This window comes from Penicillium concentricum, assembly GCF_028827145.1.
Source record: "Penicillium concentricum strain IBT 3081 chromosome Unknown utg000002l_segment0_segment0, whole genome shotgun sequence".
NCBI lineage: Eukaryota > Fungi > Ascomycota > Eurotiomycetes > Eurotiales > Aspergillaceae > Penicillium > Penicillium concentricum.
In genome coordinates, this window is record NW_026622755.1 from 8,647,202 (window position 1) to 8,664,512 (window position 17,311).

At 49.6% G+C, this 17,311-nt stretch overlaps 4 protein-coding genes across 4 annotated transcripts; 2 read left to right on the top strand and 2 right to left on the bottom strand.

Annotated features, from left to right (window-relative positions):
* Window positions 1-71: 71 nt before the first annotated feature.
* Window positions 72-4,402, bottom strand: aarA (L-aminoadipate-semialdehyde dehydrogenase; the record flags this gene model as incomplete). Its single annotated transcript, XM_056724735.1, has 3 exons — window positions 72-369; window positions 421-4,001; window positions 4,052-4,402. 3 exons carry the CDS (start codon window positions 4,400-4,402, stop codon window positions 72-74), a joined length of 4,230 nt encoding a protein of 1,409 aa, XP_056580985.1.
* Window positions 4,403-5,651: 1,249 nt separating this feature from the next.
* N7517_007006 (uncharacterized protein) lies at window positions 5,652-7,498 on the top strand (the record flags this gene model as incomplete). The annotated part of the gene is made up of 2 exons (XM_056724736.1): window positions 5,652-7,378; window positions 7,429-7,498. 2 exons carry the CDS (start codon window positions 5,652-5,654, stop codon window positions 7,496-7,498), a joined length of 1,797 nt encoding a protein of 598 aa, XP_056580986.1.
* A 346-nt stretch (window positions 7,499-7,844) lies between these two features.
* On the top strand, window positions 7,845-12,119 carry N7517_007007 (putative xanthine dehydrogenase HxA; the record flags this gene model as incomplete). The annotated part of the gene is made up of 4 exons (XM_056724737.1): window positions 7,845-8,075; window positions 8,145-8,348; window positions 8,422-10,379; window positions 10,436-12,119. The coding sequence occupies 4 exons, from the start codon at window positions 7,845-7,847 to the stop codon at window positions 12,117-12,119; spliced, it is 4,077 nt and encodes a 1,358-aa protein (XP_056580987.1).
* A 393-nt stretch (window positions 12,120-12,512) lies between these two features.
* Window positions 12,513-14,501, bottom strand: prm1 (pheromone-regulated protein PRM1; the record flags this gene model as incomplete). The annotated part of the gene is made up of 1 exon (XM_056724738.1): window positions 12,513-14,501. One exon carries the CDS (start codon window positions 14,499-14,501, stop codon window positions 12,513-12,515), a length of 1,989 nt encoding a protein of 662 aa, XP_056580988.1.
* Window positions 14,502-17,311: the final 2,810 nt, after the last annotated feature.

The following is a 17,311-nucleotide window of genomic DNA, read 5'->3' on the forward strand; positions in this document are numbered from 1 at the left end:
TTTAAAAGAGAGAGTTTGGAAGTGTAAATGCTTTTGTAAAATCAGAATAAGTACATGAGATTTTCTATATTTCAAGATGTACCGCCGCGACCACCGACACTCAACAATGTCTTCTTCTGTTCCTCACTGATCTGAGCAGCAGGCAGAGGACGGGCTCCAGCGACGGTCGGCGCGGGCAGGAAACCAGTTTGAACGAGATAAGAAGCGTACAAGCCGACTAATTCCTCGGTCACGCCAGCACCGGCTGATGCGTCGACGCCCGACCAGGCCGCATCGGCCCGCAGAGCCGTTGCTGCATTCACATCATCCAATTCTGGAGCTTTGGTGTTGGAGGGAAGGTCTGTGGTAACGAAGTGATAAAGGGGCATACTAAAGAAGGTTAGTATGGATACATTAACGGACCGAGAAAAGTGTACTTACAGAGCATGCTGAGACTCCTTGTCATTGTGCTCACCATCGTTGACATACTGCTCAAGAGAAGTGGACCAAGGAACGTAGTCAACCTGAGGAACATTGTATCCGTAGAGCTCCAGCGCACCCAGGAATTGGTTAAAGCGCAAACGAGGGTGCCCAGTAACGTGAGCGACGTTAACGCCCGTGGAAGGTGGGTGGAAGGCAGTGGCAATGACAATACGAGCCACATGGTCAACGGGCACCATGTTCACGGTGTTGAAGATATTTGGGCGAAGGCCAATTTGAATGCAGCCCTTGAGCATACGGATGAGGAAATCATCAGTGTTGGTAGTTCCGGTGACCGAATCACCAAGAACATATCCGGAGCGAATAATGGTTCCCCTCAGGCCTCTGCGGCCAGCCTCTTTGACAAGGTATTCTCCGGCCCATTTGCTCTGACCGTAACCGGTTCCGAGGCCAACTCTGCTGCCCTCCATATCGTCGTCTTCGCTGATACCATTTCCACCAGCGGCGATGATACGTTCGGACTCTTGAACGAAGTGATCCTTATCCAAAGCACTAGTCGAACTGACGAAAGCAAACTGCTTGGCCTTTCCGCTGGCGCACAGCTTGAGGGCATCGATGGTACCCATGACATTAGCCGGTCTAAGTGTCGCATAGGGGTAGACCCAGTGGACAAGAGCTCCATTGTGAATCACAGCATCAACACGGTTGGTAAGGTCATCCCACACTGACTGGGAAAGACCAAACTGCGGCTTTCCAAGATCGCCACAGACGGCTTGCAGCTTGTGGGTCCATGCTTCATCCCAGAAACCATATGCGCGGCAAGTGGAGCGAAGTCGCTCAAGTGCCTGCTCCTCGGTCTTTGCCCGAACCAGAGCTACCACCTTAGTGGAAGGTGACTTACGGGTAAGTAGATCTCGGAGGATATGTGCGCCTAGGAAACCAGTTGCTCCAGTAAGGAAGACGGTAGGTTCACTAGTGAGCATAGCCTCGGTACGCTGAGGGAATGTCTGAGGTAGTTCATTCACAAGCTGGACGGCATCCTTCGAGTACTCGTCGTCCGGCTCATTAGCAGCTTGCACGGCCAGAGACTTGTCATCGCTAGTTGCGAATGATTCCAAAGCTAGCAAGCGATCAATCTCGCCAGCAAAGCCCTTAAGGGTCGGGCTGCGGAAGATAGCATTCATACTTATGTCAATAACACGCCACTTGCGACGAAGCTCGAAGAACATTTGCTGTGCGAGGATACTGTGGCCGCCAAGGTCAAAGAAGGAGTCATCCGGTCCAATCATGCGCGATGTCACATTGGGTATGAGCTTTGCCCAGACTTGAGCCAGAGTCTGCTCGGTTTCGGAGAGTGTCTGCATCGCAGACGAGCGGCGGCGGGGTGCAGCGGCGCTCAGCTCTGCAGTGTCTGGGAATGGAAGTGCGGGTTTGTCGACCTTGCCGTTCGGGTTCAGGGGCATGCGCTTGAGAGGAATGATAACAGTCGGAACTGCGTATGTAGGGAGCTTACTCCGGAGATGCTCACGAGCATCATCACGGAGAGGACGGAAGCGTCTCAACAGACCAACCATACCCTCAGATTCAGATTCGTCATCCTTAAGGCCCTTGCTCTCCAACCAGGAGGCCCACTTGTTCATATCGGGTACAAAGTAGCTGACCAACGTCGGTTCCTCGTCTTTATCTCTTCGCACCAAGGTCACGTTCTCACGGACTAGAGGGTGCTGAGAAAGATGGGTGTCAATCTCTCCAAGCTCAATACGGAAACCACGAATCTTCACTTGGTCGTCGGCGCGGCCAGAGCATTCAACATCTCCAGACGGCGTGTAACGGCCGAGATCACCACTGCGATAGAGGCGATCACGAGGACCAACGTAGAATTCGCGCCAAGGCTCGTTCTTGGATTCGGCCTGATCCTTTTCCACCCAGACTTCGGGTTTAACGAACCAGTTGGTAAGGAACTTCTTCGCGCTCAGATCCGGGGAGCCGAGGTAGCCCTCTGCAAGACCAGCCGCACGAACGTAGATTTCGCCGACTTCTCCAACAGCACAGAGACGAGTGGGGTCATAGCGGTTGACAACAAGCATCTGCACATCCAACATTCCGCGACCAGCCATAATCACATCCTTCATATTATTCAAGTAGCCCTCGTGGCTGGCATAGCTAGGAATTTCAAAGTAGCTAACAGCTCGCTGGGTCTCGGTTGTACCGTACATGTTCACAATGCTGACATTGGGCGCAAGTCCTTGGAGCGAGCGGCAATCACGCTTTATCAGAATGTCACCAACAAAGAATGCGTGGTGAAGAGCAGGGAATTGAGCAGAGGCACCACCGACAAGAATCTGACCCATAGCAGGCGTAAGGTGGGTGATGGTGGCACCGTACTTCTGCATCCATTCAGCAAGCTTTTCGTTTTGGATGTCCTCCCGAGCGGGCACCAGAAGTTGAGCACCCAAGAACAATGGGGTAAAGATGTCTCTTTGAATAGGATCGTGAGCGATGCCACTCAGCATAGTAAACTTCTCGTCTGGTGTGAGCTTGAAAGTCTTAGACATCCAAGGGAAATAATAAGCCAAAGAGAAGTGTCGGCCACGAACGCCCTTCGGCCGGCCTTCAGAGCCGGACGTGAAAGACAGGGTTGGAATAGAGTCAGGCCCAACAACGACACCAGTAGACTTGGATTTCAGTGCAACCTCGTTGGCGAAGACATCCTGGCCATTGATGGGTCCACCAGCGAGGGTTCCATCATCAAGTAGGGCAAGTGCAGGAATTTCAGTGCGGAGCTCGAGATTCTCGTCAATGAAAGTACGCACGATGTCCGAAAGTTCACCTGAATCTCTTGTAGCCTTGGCAATGTTCACCAAAGCGCGAGGACGGGCAACATCAAGGTAGATGTTCTGACGTTCCGGGGGATAGGCAGGGTCGATAACGGAGAAAGTTGCACCAGCTTTCAGAATTCCCATGACGGCAACCACCAGATCCACACCACGGTAGGCATAAACCATGACAACCTCTCCTCGCTGAATGCCAGACCGTACCAGATGATGGCCGAGAATGTTGGAGGCCTCGTTGATTTGGCGATAGGTGAACTCGCGGTGAGGAGAATTGGCTGACTGAGTTTCAACCACACACAGCTTGTCTGGGTGGCTTTCCGCATTGGCAGTAAAAATGTCGTGGATGGCACCACGGAAGTTAGACCAGTGCAAATCAGATGTTGGGTCGGGCAAAAGTGCGCGCTGATCTTCGGTCATCAAGTCGAGACGTCCGATAGCCTCATCCGGATTGGCAGCAGCATTGCTAGCAATGCTGGCTAGTTGCTTCAAAATGAAAGCAATACGGGCACTCGAGAAGAGACGCTGGTTGTAGTATGCGCCCAATTCGACCTCAGCCGAACCCGTTGCAACATTAACCACCAAATCAGTAGTGTCGAAGGTGTTTGCAGGGTAATCTTGCGAGGCAGCAGGGGCATCATATGCGGCGAATCGGAAGAGGACCGGGGTGCGTTCGGACTTGGACTTCTCCTGGATGTACGAGCGAAGGCTGCCCAAGGGCACGATTTGGGAAGATCCCTCCTTATATGCCTGCAGGGCTTTTAGCAGTAAACCCTACAGCAAGAAACATACATACATACCTCGTTTACTTTGTTATAAAGCTGAGAAAAAGACTCCGAGGTATCAATGGGGACCCGGACGACGAATGCACGGCCATCCTCGTTGGAGTTTGTGCCCACAGCGATGTCCTCATCGCCAGTCAATCGCGCTACCAAGATAATGAAGGCAGTCAGAAAAGCGGTGAAGCCGGATGATGAGCCCGAAAGCTTCTCGTTGGGGAGTTGAAGAGACTCAAAAGCTTCAATGACTCTCTTGCTGTCGGTCTTTTGTGTATCGGGATAGTCGCGAGTCAATGGAGAGACAGTCAGGTTGTTCAACCTTTGTGACCATATCTCTAGGCGGTCCTGCAAAGAGGCCGTTCCCACAGCCATGATTGCAGTATGTCAAAAGAGTTGGAGAATGAAAGAGACGATGACTCAATATTAAAATTACCCCCCCATAGTGGAAAAGTCCGATCTCGCCGCTATTTCTGCCAATGAGAGTTGAAGGCGCTGATTAGCTGTTTTCCCCACACAGAACTCACCGCCTTGTACGTGGGGTGGCGTCGGAGTTTAGGTTTCTCCAGCCCAGGGCGGCACATACTGGCAGAAGGTGTTATACGTAGGTCACTATAATGTTTACCCTTCGCTACGAGGAAAGTCAAAGTTGGTGCATTTACAGGCAGTCTTGGGATTTATCTTGACACATCCCCTCGACATCAAGGTATCATGCAAAATGTCCGATCGAAATCAAAATGAGCCCGATAATGATTCAGAAGGTCCACCTTCATCTGTTAGAGGTTGAGGCTCAGCTACCTGTAGGCTCTCAATCCCATCTCATCATAAAGTCTATATATTGGTAGACCTAATCCAATTGAAAGAAGCACAGCTTAGTGCGTAATGAGAGTGACCTTCGATACATGCCATGGCTTACTCTCGGGACCCAGGAGCCGTGGAAGACCACACTACATATACATGACATAGGTAGTTCTAATATATGTTTGGCTTAGTACTCTGTAGAATATGAGGCTCATCACTGAGATATGAATGATATATATATATCTATATTATCTTACCAAGCTTTTATGTGGCTCCACTAGTCCAAGTCAAATGTAGTTACCTACGGAGACATGAAGTGTTCATGTATCACTACTAGTTGCTTGTCAATGAACATAATATGCACATCGGAAAGAAAAATGTCAATTATCTCGATCATTCCAAGTGAATGTATCTGGTTGTTAACCAAGAGGCTTCATGCTTCTAAGAGGCTCACGGGTCACTTTCCCGATGAGGTCATTTTCAACGCATTGGCTGAGTCAGCATTAGGTGAGGTTCGGGTTTAATCTCAGACAAGCAAGGAACGTCCTAGCCTTGAATGATTATTATCGCAGGTTCTATTTTGTATTTGGATTATTATTGGAAGTTTGAAATTCAGCTCAAGAGATTCAGATGGTAGTGTGCTGAGTTGCATTCATATCTATCATTTTATTGCCAAGACTGCCCAGGTGGATTGGCCGAATCCGGACGTGAATCCTCGTTCGAGGCGTAGTTTCAGGAGAAGCATCACGGTCTGAAGCTACACGTGTTTTCTCCAACTCTTGACGGGCCTCTTTCTAGGTCCTCTGATTTGAATGTTGGAAAAATGATTCCTCACAGGAGTACAGCTCTCCTGTCAGTAATTGTTTTTGTCGCGCTTTTACTTTTCATTTTCTCGTCCTCTCCGATCCCTGATGCCGGCGAGCAAGCAGCCACAGGCCCAGCCAAGTTTGTGCCCACACCAAAACTACCCTCATTAAGCAACTTCCACCTACCCTCGTTCCGCCCTCCCTCCCACGAGCAGCCCGAGGAACAGAACAACAGCACACATGGCGAGTCGAGATGGTACAGCACCCTTGAATGGTTGAACCCATTCTCCTCTGCCATCACATTGGATGAGGGTCGCTCCGTCCTCCCTCCCCTTCGCGAACGTCGACCGATCTACACATACTACGATGCGAAGTACAACCCCAACAAATCCAATGGCAAGGATCTTAAGGACTTGCAGAATGCTGACGCGGAGTTGCTTCTCGCGTGGCGTCGGGCATGGTTTGCGCAAGGATTCAAGCCCGTGGTATTGACTCCGGGCGATGCGATGAAAAACCCCAACTATGAAATTGTTCAGAAGTTGAAACTCGCGCCCAAGACACAGAACGAAGTGTTCGCCTGGCTTGCGTGGGGGCACATGGGCACCGGCTTGCTCGCGGACTTCCACTGCTTCCCCATGGCGCGTTATGATGATCCCATGCTCTCCTATCTTCGCCGGGGGAGTGTCCCAGAGTCAATTACCCGATTTGAAAATCTCAAGAATGGCCTCTACGCGGCGGACAAGTCGCAGATCGATGCAGCTGTCCAGAGCGCAGTCCAGAAGCTCGAGGATAAAACCCAGTCCTTTATTGATCTGATTGCACCGGAATCCTTCAAGGTTGAGCCGCCGAGCGCTTTGGCGTTTTACAAATCTGCAGCCATTACCTCTCGCTACTCCGCCGTGCATGAACAGATGACCAAGAACCCTGCCAGTGGTCAGCGGGCCCTTGTTCAACTGATCAATGCCCACCTGCACAATCACTTCCATAGCTCCTTCCCCGCCGGACTGGCCGTGCTGAAACCGTTCCCACAGCACACTACTGCGCTGGTGGAACCTGCCCTTCGGTTGGCAAAGGCCCTCACTCAGTGCCCCGAGTCACCCATTCCTGACTCTTGTCCACCGAATGAACCCCAATGCCACCCATGCGGGTCTGCAAAGCAACCCATGCGTATCAGCCAGCCTCCGACCTATAAGAACACTACCTTCCTGTTCACCATCGGCACCCTTCCTCACCCCTACACTCTTATCAGCCTACAGAAAAGCTCAGAGGAGATCACTACACCACAAATTCGCCGGGAGACCGAGCGTGACGCATGGTTGTCTGAGGTGACCAAGCAGCACCTTGGGCCTGAATTGGGTTCTTCATACCGGGGAGTGATCTTCAAGCAGGTTGTCGCAGGCGAAGATGCTGTCGGGACTTCTTTGTGGATGACAGTGGAATCTCTCCCTGCACAGGCAGGCCAGAGTCTCCCCTCAGAACTCTTGGACGAGTTTGAATGGCAATTTGGTTTCAAGATCCCTCGTGGGGGTAAGATCGATCCCGCCACCGAGAACGGCAAAGACACCGCCAAGAGCGCGCAGGATCACACGCCAAGCGAGCAAGGAGTGGGCAAAGAATATGAATTGATCCAAAAGGCCCGCGAGGTAATTAAGACCAAGGAGTCGAAACCCATCAACGTCAAGGACGTTGTTGAGGCTTGGAACCTTGCAGACACAGAGGTTTGGCGTTTTGTTAAGGCCTACCGGTAAGTCGTTGCCTCGCATCCAGTGTATCATATCTAACTCCGTTCTTCAGGGCCCGAAGTATTGTAGAACGCCAGAAGTGGGAAGACGAAGAGAAACCTTTTGCTGGCTCGAGGCAATGAGCATGGGGGTCATCTAACCATTTCTTTCATATATATATGTATAGCATATTTTTGGTTTGGCGTCAGATATAGAAATTTCACTTGATATTCACTTAGTAATTCAAAATAGTGCCAAGGCGGAATCCGACGGTCAGCCGACTTTCGGACAGTGGCGATCCCCGCGATAACAATCTTTGGAACCTTCCAAGATTCAATATCTGGAGAAACCCCCTGCTGGGACTTCCCCTCCTTTGATACTGAATTTCCATGACTTCATTTTAGTAATAGGTTTAATTTGTGAAATTCAAACTCACTATAAAAGATGCACTGAACCCTTGAAACCCTCTTAAACCCTACATTTTCCATCATGGCGCCGGGAATCCTAGAGACGGACTCCACGGCCACAGTTGAGAAGCCAACCAGCCTGTCTGCACTGACCGAGGACTGGGATGACACTATTCGGTTCTATCTGAACGGCACCAAGGTTGCAGTAGACACAATCAACCCGGAAGTGACTTTACTCGAATACCTGCGGGGTATTGGATTGACAGGCACAAAGCTTGGATGTGCCGAGGGAGGCTGTGGTGCTTGCACTGTCGTGAGTTTCAGTCAATTATATTGAGTTACGCACTTGGTGTGCTAACCAGAAGGTGATACCGGTCAATAGGTTGTCTCCCATATCAATCCTACAACGAGGAAAATCTACCATGCCTCCGTGAATGCCTGTATTGCTCCGCTCGTTAGCATTGATGGTAAACACGTTATTACAGTCGAAGGGATTGGAAATGTGAAAGATCCCCACGCGATTCAACAACGGATTGCGGTCGGTAATGGAAGTCAATGTGGTTTCTGTACTCCTGGAATTGTCATGGTACGCCACCCTGGTCCTTTCGCTTGATGCTTTATTTTTTCAAATGGATCCGAAGTTAACTGATAACCTCAAGTCTCTCTATGCCTTGCTGCGAAACAACCCGTCTCCCTCGGAACACGATGTTGAAGAAGCCTTCGATGGAAACCTTTGCCGCTGCACGGGTTACCGACCTATTCTAGATGCTGCTCAGAGCTTCAATTCGACCAACAACTGCGGAAAAGCCTCTGCCAATGGTGGATCGGGCTGCTGCATGGAGAAAAAAGGCTCCGGCGGTTGCTGTAAAGGGTCTTCCACCAACAATGCCGAGATTGAGACGGTTGATTACAAATTTCCTGCGCCGGACTTCAAGCCATACAGTCCAGACACAGAGTTGATATTCCCTGCCGCCCTGCGGAAACACGAATATCGACCCTTAGCATATGGCAACAAGAAAAAGAAGTGGTACCGACCAGTGACTGTCGAGCAACTGTTGCACATTAAGAACGTTCACCCAGACGCCAAACTAATTGGTGGAAGTACGGAGACGCAGATTGAGATCAAGTTCAAGGCAATGCGATATGCGGCCTCCGTCTATCTGGGAGATATCCCCGAATTGCGACAATTTACTTTGCACGAGGATTGCTTGGAGATCGGCGCAAATGTGTCGTTGACAGACCTCGAACACATCTGTGACCAAGCGGTAGAGAAATACGGCGATGCTAGAGGCCAACCTTTCAAAGCGATCAAGAAGCAATTGCTATATTTTGCTGGACGACAGATCCGAAATGTCGCTTCTCCAGCGGGTAACCTGGCCACTGCATCACCCATCTCTGATCTTAACCCAGTCTTGGTAGCCACAAACACTATCCTTGTTGCCAAGTCACTCGATGGCGAGACCGAAATTCCAATGACTGAATTCTTCCAAGGATACAGAAAGACTGCGCTCGCTCCCAACGCAATCATCGCTAGCTTGCGCATTCCAGCGGCGAAGGCGCACGGAGAGCACATGCGAGCCTACAAACAGTCCAAGCGGAAGGATGATGATATTGCCATTGCCAACTCCGCGTTACGCGTAACTCTTTCTGAGACCAATGATGTGGTCAGCGCCAACCTTGTGTTTGGTGGTATGGCAGCGATGACCGTCTCAGCGAAGATCGCCGAGGCATTTTTAGTTGGGAAGAAGTTCACGAATCCCGCAACTCTAGAGGGCGTCATGAGCGCACTGGAGCAGGATTTCAACCTGCCATTTGGAGTCCCTGGTGGCATGGCTAGTTACCGGAAGTCTTTGGCTCTGGGCTTCTTTTACAGATTTTACTACGATGTACTGTCAGGACTCGATGTCAAGGCCTCGGACTTGGATCCAGATGTTGTTGCTGAGATTGAAAGAGCAATTTCTTCAGGAGCGAAAGATCTTGAGACCTCCGTCGCCTATCAACAGAAGATTCTTGGACGAGCGACTCCGCATGTTGCGGCGTTGAAGCAGTCTACAGGAGAGGCTCAATACACAGATGATATCCCCGTGCAGCAAAATGAGTTATTTGCCTGTATGGTTCTGTCTACCAAGCCTCATGCCAAAATCCTCAGCGTTGACCCGTCCGCTGCATTGGACATTCCAGGCGTTGCCGATTACGTGGACCACACGGATCTTCCTAACCCCCAGGCAAACTGGTGGGGACAGCCCAAGGCCGATGAGCTTTTCTTTGCCGTCGATGAAGTTACCACTGCTGGTCAACCGATAGGTGTGATTCTGGCGACTAGCGCTAAACTTGCCGAGGAAGGCATGAGGGCTGTCAAAGTTAAATATGAAGACCTCCCGAGCATCCTTTCAATTGAGGAGGCCATCGAGGCGGAGTCTTACTTTGAGCACTATCGCTACATCAAGAATGGCGACACCGAGGAAGCTTTCAGACAAGCTGACCACATCTTCACTGGAGTCTCGCGAATGGGTGGTCAAGAGCACTTCTATCTGGAAACCCAAGCCTGTGTGGCAATACCAAAGCCGGAGGATGGTGAAATGGAGATTTGGAGTGGTACACAGAATCCTACCGAAACGTGAGTAGCGATATATTTGACTGTCCCATCACAGAATTTATGCTTACTGTTTATAGACAAGCCTATGTCGCTCAGGTGACAGGAGTATCTGCGAATAAAATCGTGTCGCGCGTGAAGCGACTTGGTGGTGGCTTTGGCGGTAAGGAGTCGCGATCTGTTCAGCTGGCTGGAATTTGTGCCCTTGCCGCTGCCAAAACAAAACGACCAGTGCGGTGTATGCTCAACCGTGATGAAGATATATTGACTTCCGGTCAACGTCACCCGTTCCTCTGCCGATGGAAGGTGGGTGTGACCAAAGAAGGGAAACTCCTTGCGCTTGATGCAGATGTATTTGCCAATGGTGGCCACACGCAAGATCTATCTGGTGCCATTGTGGAGCGAAGCTTGTCACACATTGATGGCGTGTATAAAGTACCGAATGTCAATGTGCGCGGCCGGATCTGCAAAACCAATACTGTTTCAAACACAGCTTTCCGTGGCTTTGGCGGTCCGCAAGGCCTGTTCTTCGCCGAGTGTTATATATCGGAGATTGCAGATCATCTGAATATTCCGGCCGAAGAAGTCCGGGCCATCAATATGTACAAGCCAGACGATACGACGCATTTTAACCAACCTCTCAAAGACTGGTATGTGCCGTTGATGTACAAGCAAGTGTTGGAGGAGAGCTCCTACAAGGAGCGTCGCAAGGCTGTTGAAGAATACAATGCGCAGCACAAGTGGTCGAAACGTGGAATGGCGATTGTGCCAACCAAGTTCGGTATCTCTTTTACAGCTCTCTTCTTGAACCAAGCAGGAGCGTTAGTTCACATCTATCACGATGGCAGTGTCCTCGTAGCACACGGTGGTGTTGAAATGGGACAAGGCCTCCACACAAAAATGACCATGATCGCCGCTGAAGCATTGCAAGTGCCGCAGGCGAGCGTCTTCATTTCCGAGACAGCGACTAATACAGTGGCTAATACCTCTGCAACTGCTGCTTCGGCAAGCTCCGATCTCAATGGCTACGCCATCTTCAATGCATGTGAACAAATTAACGAACGCCTACGTCCTTTCCGTGAGAAGATGCCCAACGCGACCATGAAGGAACTTGCTCACGCGGCTTACTTCGCCCGTGTCAACCTCTCCGCACAAGGATACTACCGTACACCCGATATCGGCTACGTATGGGGCGAGAACAGCGGCCAGATGTTCTTCTACTTCACACAAGGTGTGACCGCAGCCGAAGTCCAGATCGACACACTGACAGGTGATTGGACGCCTCTACGCGCCGACGTGAAGATGGATGTGGGTCGCAGTATCAACCCTTCAGTGGACTATGGTCAGATCGAAGGTGCCTTTGTACAAGGCCAAGGTCTCTTCACTACCGAAGAGAGTCTCTGGCATCGAGCCTCTGGTCAGATATTCACCAGAGGCCCGGGCAACTACAAAATCCCTGGCTTCCGTGATATCCCGCAGATTTTCAATGTGAGTTTGCTTAAGGATGTGGAGTGGGAGAACTTGCGCACCATTCAACGCTCCCGTGGAGTCGGCGAGCCGCCCTTGTTTATGGGTAGTGCGGTCTTCTTTGCCATTCGTGACGCCTTGAAGGCTGCACGTAAGCAGTGGAACGTGAATGACGTGCTCTCGTTGGAGTCCCCTGCTACCCCTGAGCGTATTCGGATTAGCTGTGCTGATCCGATCATTGAGCGGGTGAGAGTGCAGCCCAAGGAGGGGGAGAAGAGCTTCTTTGTTGCCATATAATGGCTACGAATTCAAGGTTGATGATTTGTATGAGATTACGCCACGTCTTGGAGTTTCGGTTTAGTATATTTAGGCAACTAGATTGAATTATTTTCTATACATGATTATACTGATCTCGTAAGATGTATTGTATGGGATGTGATTTTAGGATGAGGTTCCATACGCCTCGCAGATGGGAGATTATGATTTTGAAATCAAGTGGCATTCTTGATTCTAAACTAGAAATACTATCTTCTTGGGAATCATTATGACAAAAGACCAGCCCCATAGAGAAAAAGAAAATAGCCAAAGCAAGTACAATGAAATGCCGGAGATGGCACAAATAGAGAGGGAGAATACAAAGCATAGTTCTCAGAAAAGTGAAGATGGAGGAAGACAGGAATAGATTTCCCATCACCGCTTCACATCATATTCAACGTAACTACTTCCCCTAAGATCAGGACCCGAGTCCACCTGCAGTGCATGTTCATAATTCCTTTGCCCTGCGAAACCAACCTTCTCATCGCGATACGATGACGGTTCACTTCCCACAGGCGCGGAGGTTGCTGCCGCTGCTGTGTACTGAGGAGCAATGTGCCCATCGCCAGATATATTCCTCGGAATAGCAGTGAGTGGAACTTCAGTAAAACCATTTGGATCATGGGCTGGTGGTCCGCCATTTGGCACGGGATCCAGGATATGACCCTGGCCCCCTTCACCGCGGTGTTTCTCGCGACTCCAGAAAAGCATCATAGCGCGAATGATACCAATCAAAGCGATAAACACCCAGAGCAGGAGAATGATGGTGGCGATGATGGCTTCGATGCGCACGGCTGCTTCGAGTTTTTTGATCACGCTGTTGACGACCTCGGTGATTTTATTGGCTGTCTCGTCGCCTGAATCGGCGAGGAAACTGTCAGAGGGGTTGGGACTGTCGTTGATGCTAGAGGAGGCGCCGGCGGAGAATGTGTCGTTCGGGAGGGTGGGGAGAGAGATGTGTGCGTGCTCAGCTACCCAGTTGAGACCCTTTTGAAGTGCCTCTGCTTTGAGGCCGATGAGGCACTCGTACAACTCGTAGACGGGCTCTTGCAGCAGGGTCCCTTTGAAGGTCTCGTTTAGAACACTGGAGGTGTTGTAGATGAAGAAGTTTAGAGTTGCGTTTATGGCCTGGGTGCTGCTGTTGACCCAGCCGAAGACATTGTGGTTTAGGTCGGTGTCGAGATTGATGATGGCCTTGTTGGCGTCGGTGGCCCAATCTGTCGAGGCACTTTCCAGTGCATCGACGACCTTGTCTGCGAATTCTCCCACCTCGGCACTCAGTGCGGGAACAGCTTGTTTCACCGAATGCAGGAGCAGATATTGGCACAGACAAGAGAACAGTGCTGCCAGTGCAAGAGCCAGCACGAAAAGAGCAGGGAGGGATGTTGCATAGGCAATGGCCCATCGCACGAGGATCTGCCGGCGGCTGTTGCTGAAGTGACTTGCTGCCTTGATACCTGCAGCGGCAGTGTATGGACGTGAGACAATATAGACAACGTCCATTGGATCATGGGCTTCCTTGCGAACCAACTGGGAGCGCTCTTTCATTGAGCGCCATCGGCGGATTTCTTGCCACGCGATTGGAATGCATACCAATATGGCAGCAACGATAAGGACAGCGATGAAAATTTTGCGTGCTGTTAGTGCCAGCTCGGTGACCCCGTCGAAGAAATCATTGATTCCTTTGTTGTCGTTGCAGAAGGTCAACTGTTTCTTGGCAGGAATCGGGAGAGCGGACCGATCGAAGCTGTAAGTGCCCAAAGTTTCATTGACCAAGTCCTTGACTTCTTTAAAGGGCGTTTGGAAGAGGGTCTTGGTGTAATTCTGGATCTCTTTGAAGTTGGGAAGGACGATGTTGTCCAGTTTTTCGACCGTGCGGTTGACTGACGACGGGAGAGACAGATTCTCCAGCGTACTGATTGTACTGTTGAGGTTGATTGGGCTAGGATCATCCGAGAACACGCTAGCCACTTTGTTGATTGTCTCGAGAAATGAGTTCAGTTCGTCTTTGTATTTATCAACGGTACTCTCAATGTCGCCGCTGATTGTCTTCAGGGTTTTGTTGATCCACTCAGTAGCTTCCTTGACCAATTCGATCCCGGCTCCTACTGTCCCGCGGACGGCCATTGTAATGAGACAGGCGTAGGTGGAGTACATCATATTTATGACAAACCAGAGGATCTCCCCAACACCCGTGATAGTCATCAACAACACAGACTTCAGGGCAGAAACGGCCTCATCAACCGAGGAAGCCACAAGCTCGTTAGTACCCTTGGATAGGTAGTAGGGCATTGAAGCCATGGCACTACCCATGGACTCCACCGACGTGCATGCAGAGAGAGCCTCACGCTTGGCGGATGCCATATTGGATTGCAAATCGCCAACTGCGATCAATACGCGGAAGAGAACAAGCAGTAAAAGTATTGTCCATCGATTGATCCATACTTGTGAAAGTCGAGCTCGCAGACCGAGATAGGGTGTGAGGCCATCTGGATGTAAAGGAATTATCCGCCCCGTGCTTGAATCGTGTGCTCCATAAGGTGGGAGCAGTGGAAAGATCGATCGCCCGGATCGAGTGAATACCATTTTAGTGGTTCTTTTTTTTCGAAAGTGATAGTTGTCAAATGCTTCAGGTGTGATCTCGTCCAGCGAAGACCAGGAATGCTTGGAGGCGTAAATAGATCAAGGAAAAATATGCAAAGCCTGCATCAACACAGAGGGTTCTTAAGATAAGAAAAAGTGAGCAAAGAAAAAAACCTAGTCTATTGGAGGGACATGGTGTATATGATTTCTTATAATTAATGAGGAGGTCAATAGATGAATAGATCGGGTGGCGGACTAAGAACAATAGAATCAAAACAAAACAAGGGACAATGAAGCGTCAAATATAGCAGCTGGCAAACGTCACCTGGAAATTGTCAGACATCCTGGGCGGCAGCAGTCATTACAATAGCCCAATATTGCTCACAAAGAAGCAGTTTAATGGACCTTGGCAACCCCGTATAGTCGAGACAGCGCCAATTAGAGTGAACCGTGCCCATTTCGAAACAAGGAAGACATAAAAATAAAGACTGAAGACAAGGGGCCTGTGCAATGGTTTGTTTCATAAGGCATCAACGCGTGTTACTGGCTACTGTCAGTGTCAAAAGCGCCAGAGTGGACAAACTGCCAAATATAGCCTCCATGGGCGCTTAGCCGCCCAGGACTGAGAGCCAATAGCTGGACAGCGATGGCTAGTCGATCTAACATCATGCTTGTTCCCGTGTCACGTGGGTAGACGATGTGTATGTTGTTTGATATTCCCTTAGGAGTTAGTCTTTATTTGGGCTGTTGCCGCTTAACTCGAATGTGCGAGTCTGTGAATCGAATCACAGACTCGCACATTCGAGTGCAGAGAAAAATCTCCCGGCGTACAATTTTTGGTAATAGAAAGATAAGTAATCATATTGTAATATATTCCATCATGATTGTAGGTTAGTTAGTAAGTCCACCGAGGAGTTGGGGTGTGTGAACAAAGTACTAGAGGCTTATTCGAGTTGTGACCGCCGGCGTGGAAGGAGATATGTCACGTGATACTCACTAAGTCCGCGCAAAACGTGACCGCACGTGACCGAGTTGCACCCTAACAACTTGCAACAACATGTCTTGAATTGCATGGCAAGAAGACTTGCGGATTCGCAATTAACTTCATGTGCTGTGTTTATTGTGATAGTTTGAGGATATATCACTATTCTACTGGCATTTCTATGGCATATTTTCCAATATCTTCTTCAGGTGCATGCTTCAACGTGTGTTTTCCAAATCTTCTACGTAAAGAAGATTGATGCAAAGCAAAAAAGGCGTTGAACATGAGATTAAATTCCTAAATCTATAGCTAAGGGATATTAAAGCCAGCCCAAGAGAAGGCATGTTGTGGTTGTCACCCCTGTTCGTGTCTGAACCTTCATGCCAATTCTTTCGCTTCGTTTTTGATGTAGTGATGTAGTTGGCTGTTGAACGGAGGCTGATGCCATGGGATATGACTGAACAAAGGCCCATTTTTGATAGATTAAATTCCGCGGAAGAGACATGATGTCGGCATCATGGCAATTCTGGGTATCTGCGTAGGGGTGACAAGCAAGTCGTATCGTTTTTTATTTTCGAATTGCATCGTGAGACTGTTTGCTGAATACGGCGACCTCGTATCACGTATTGATCCTCTGGTCTCAGCGGAATCTTCCGGCCCAGAGCAGCTTCAATTGAGACTCTTCGCCGAGAAATCGTCGGGGCGGCAACCGCAGCTTGATAAATAAGCACGAACCCACTGTAGGATGGATGACTGGTTGGTAGATGTCATCCAATTTAACGCATAGCTCGATGCTTCGCTCGAATCATTTGATCAGCCTTAACAAAACGATTATTGAGAAGAGATACATGTTCGTATCTTCATCTCCGTCACCCATTTGTCTGGTCAGTCGTAACTTCCGATCGAAGACTCTGTGACAGTAGCACGTGCACAGTTTGTTTGTCTCCTCCATTGTTGTCGAATCTCGAAGTTTGTCCTTTATTCTTCTCTTTTTCTCTCTCCACTGACACCTCTCAGGCTCTTTTCATCCAACTATCTTTCCCCCGCATACACAATAGCTTTGGTTTGTGCATCACATCTTTCATCTCTTCGAGTAACCAAAAATATTGTATCAAAAAGCTTCTTTCACCTCATGGTTCACACCACAGGCGTGTGAGCCAGGCTTTGAAACTCCACACAGTAAGTTGTCGCATATCCTCACGCGTTGGGTCATCAACGATGCCCATGGACCTTACCAAGATTGACTCTCCGGACACTGAAAGGGTGTAAGCCTTGACATGCATCAGCAAAGTGAGTTGCCGTGAAGCTATATCTCATGGCTTTATCATCTGGTGCATGGTTGAGACAAGACACACATGCATGCACCCACTCACGTGAGGCCAAAGCTCACAGCCTTCAGTATCTTGATGATTGATCTTGGCAAGTCATTTCTTGCAAATTCAAATTACTCATCTTGCATTCTACTGATGTATCCTGCAGCGAGACATCTTTGTTGAAAATCTCGAGGACAACTTTGGGCCGAAGGGAGCCTTGTGCCGACCGAGGAGTACTTGGTAAGCTCTTCATACATCCCATTCATGAGCCTCAACTGACCCATCAGAAAATCTAA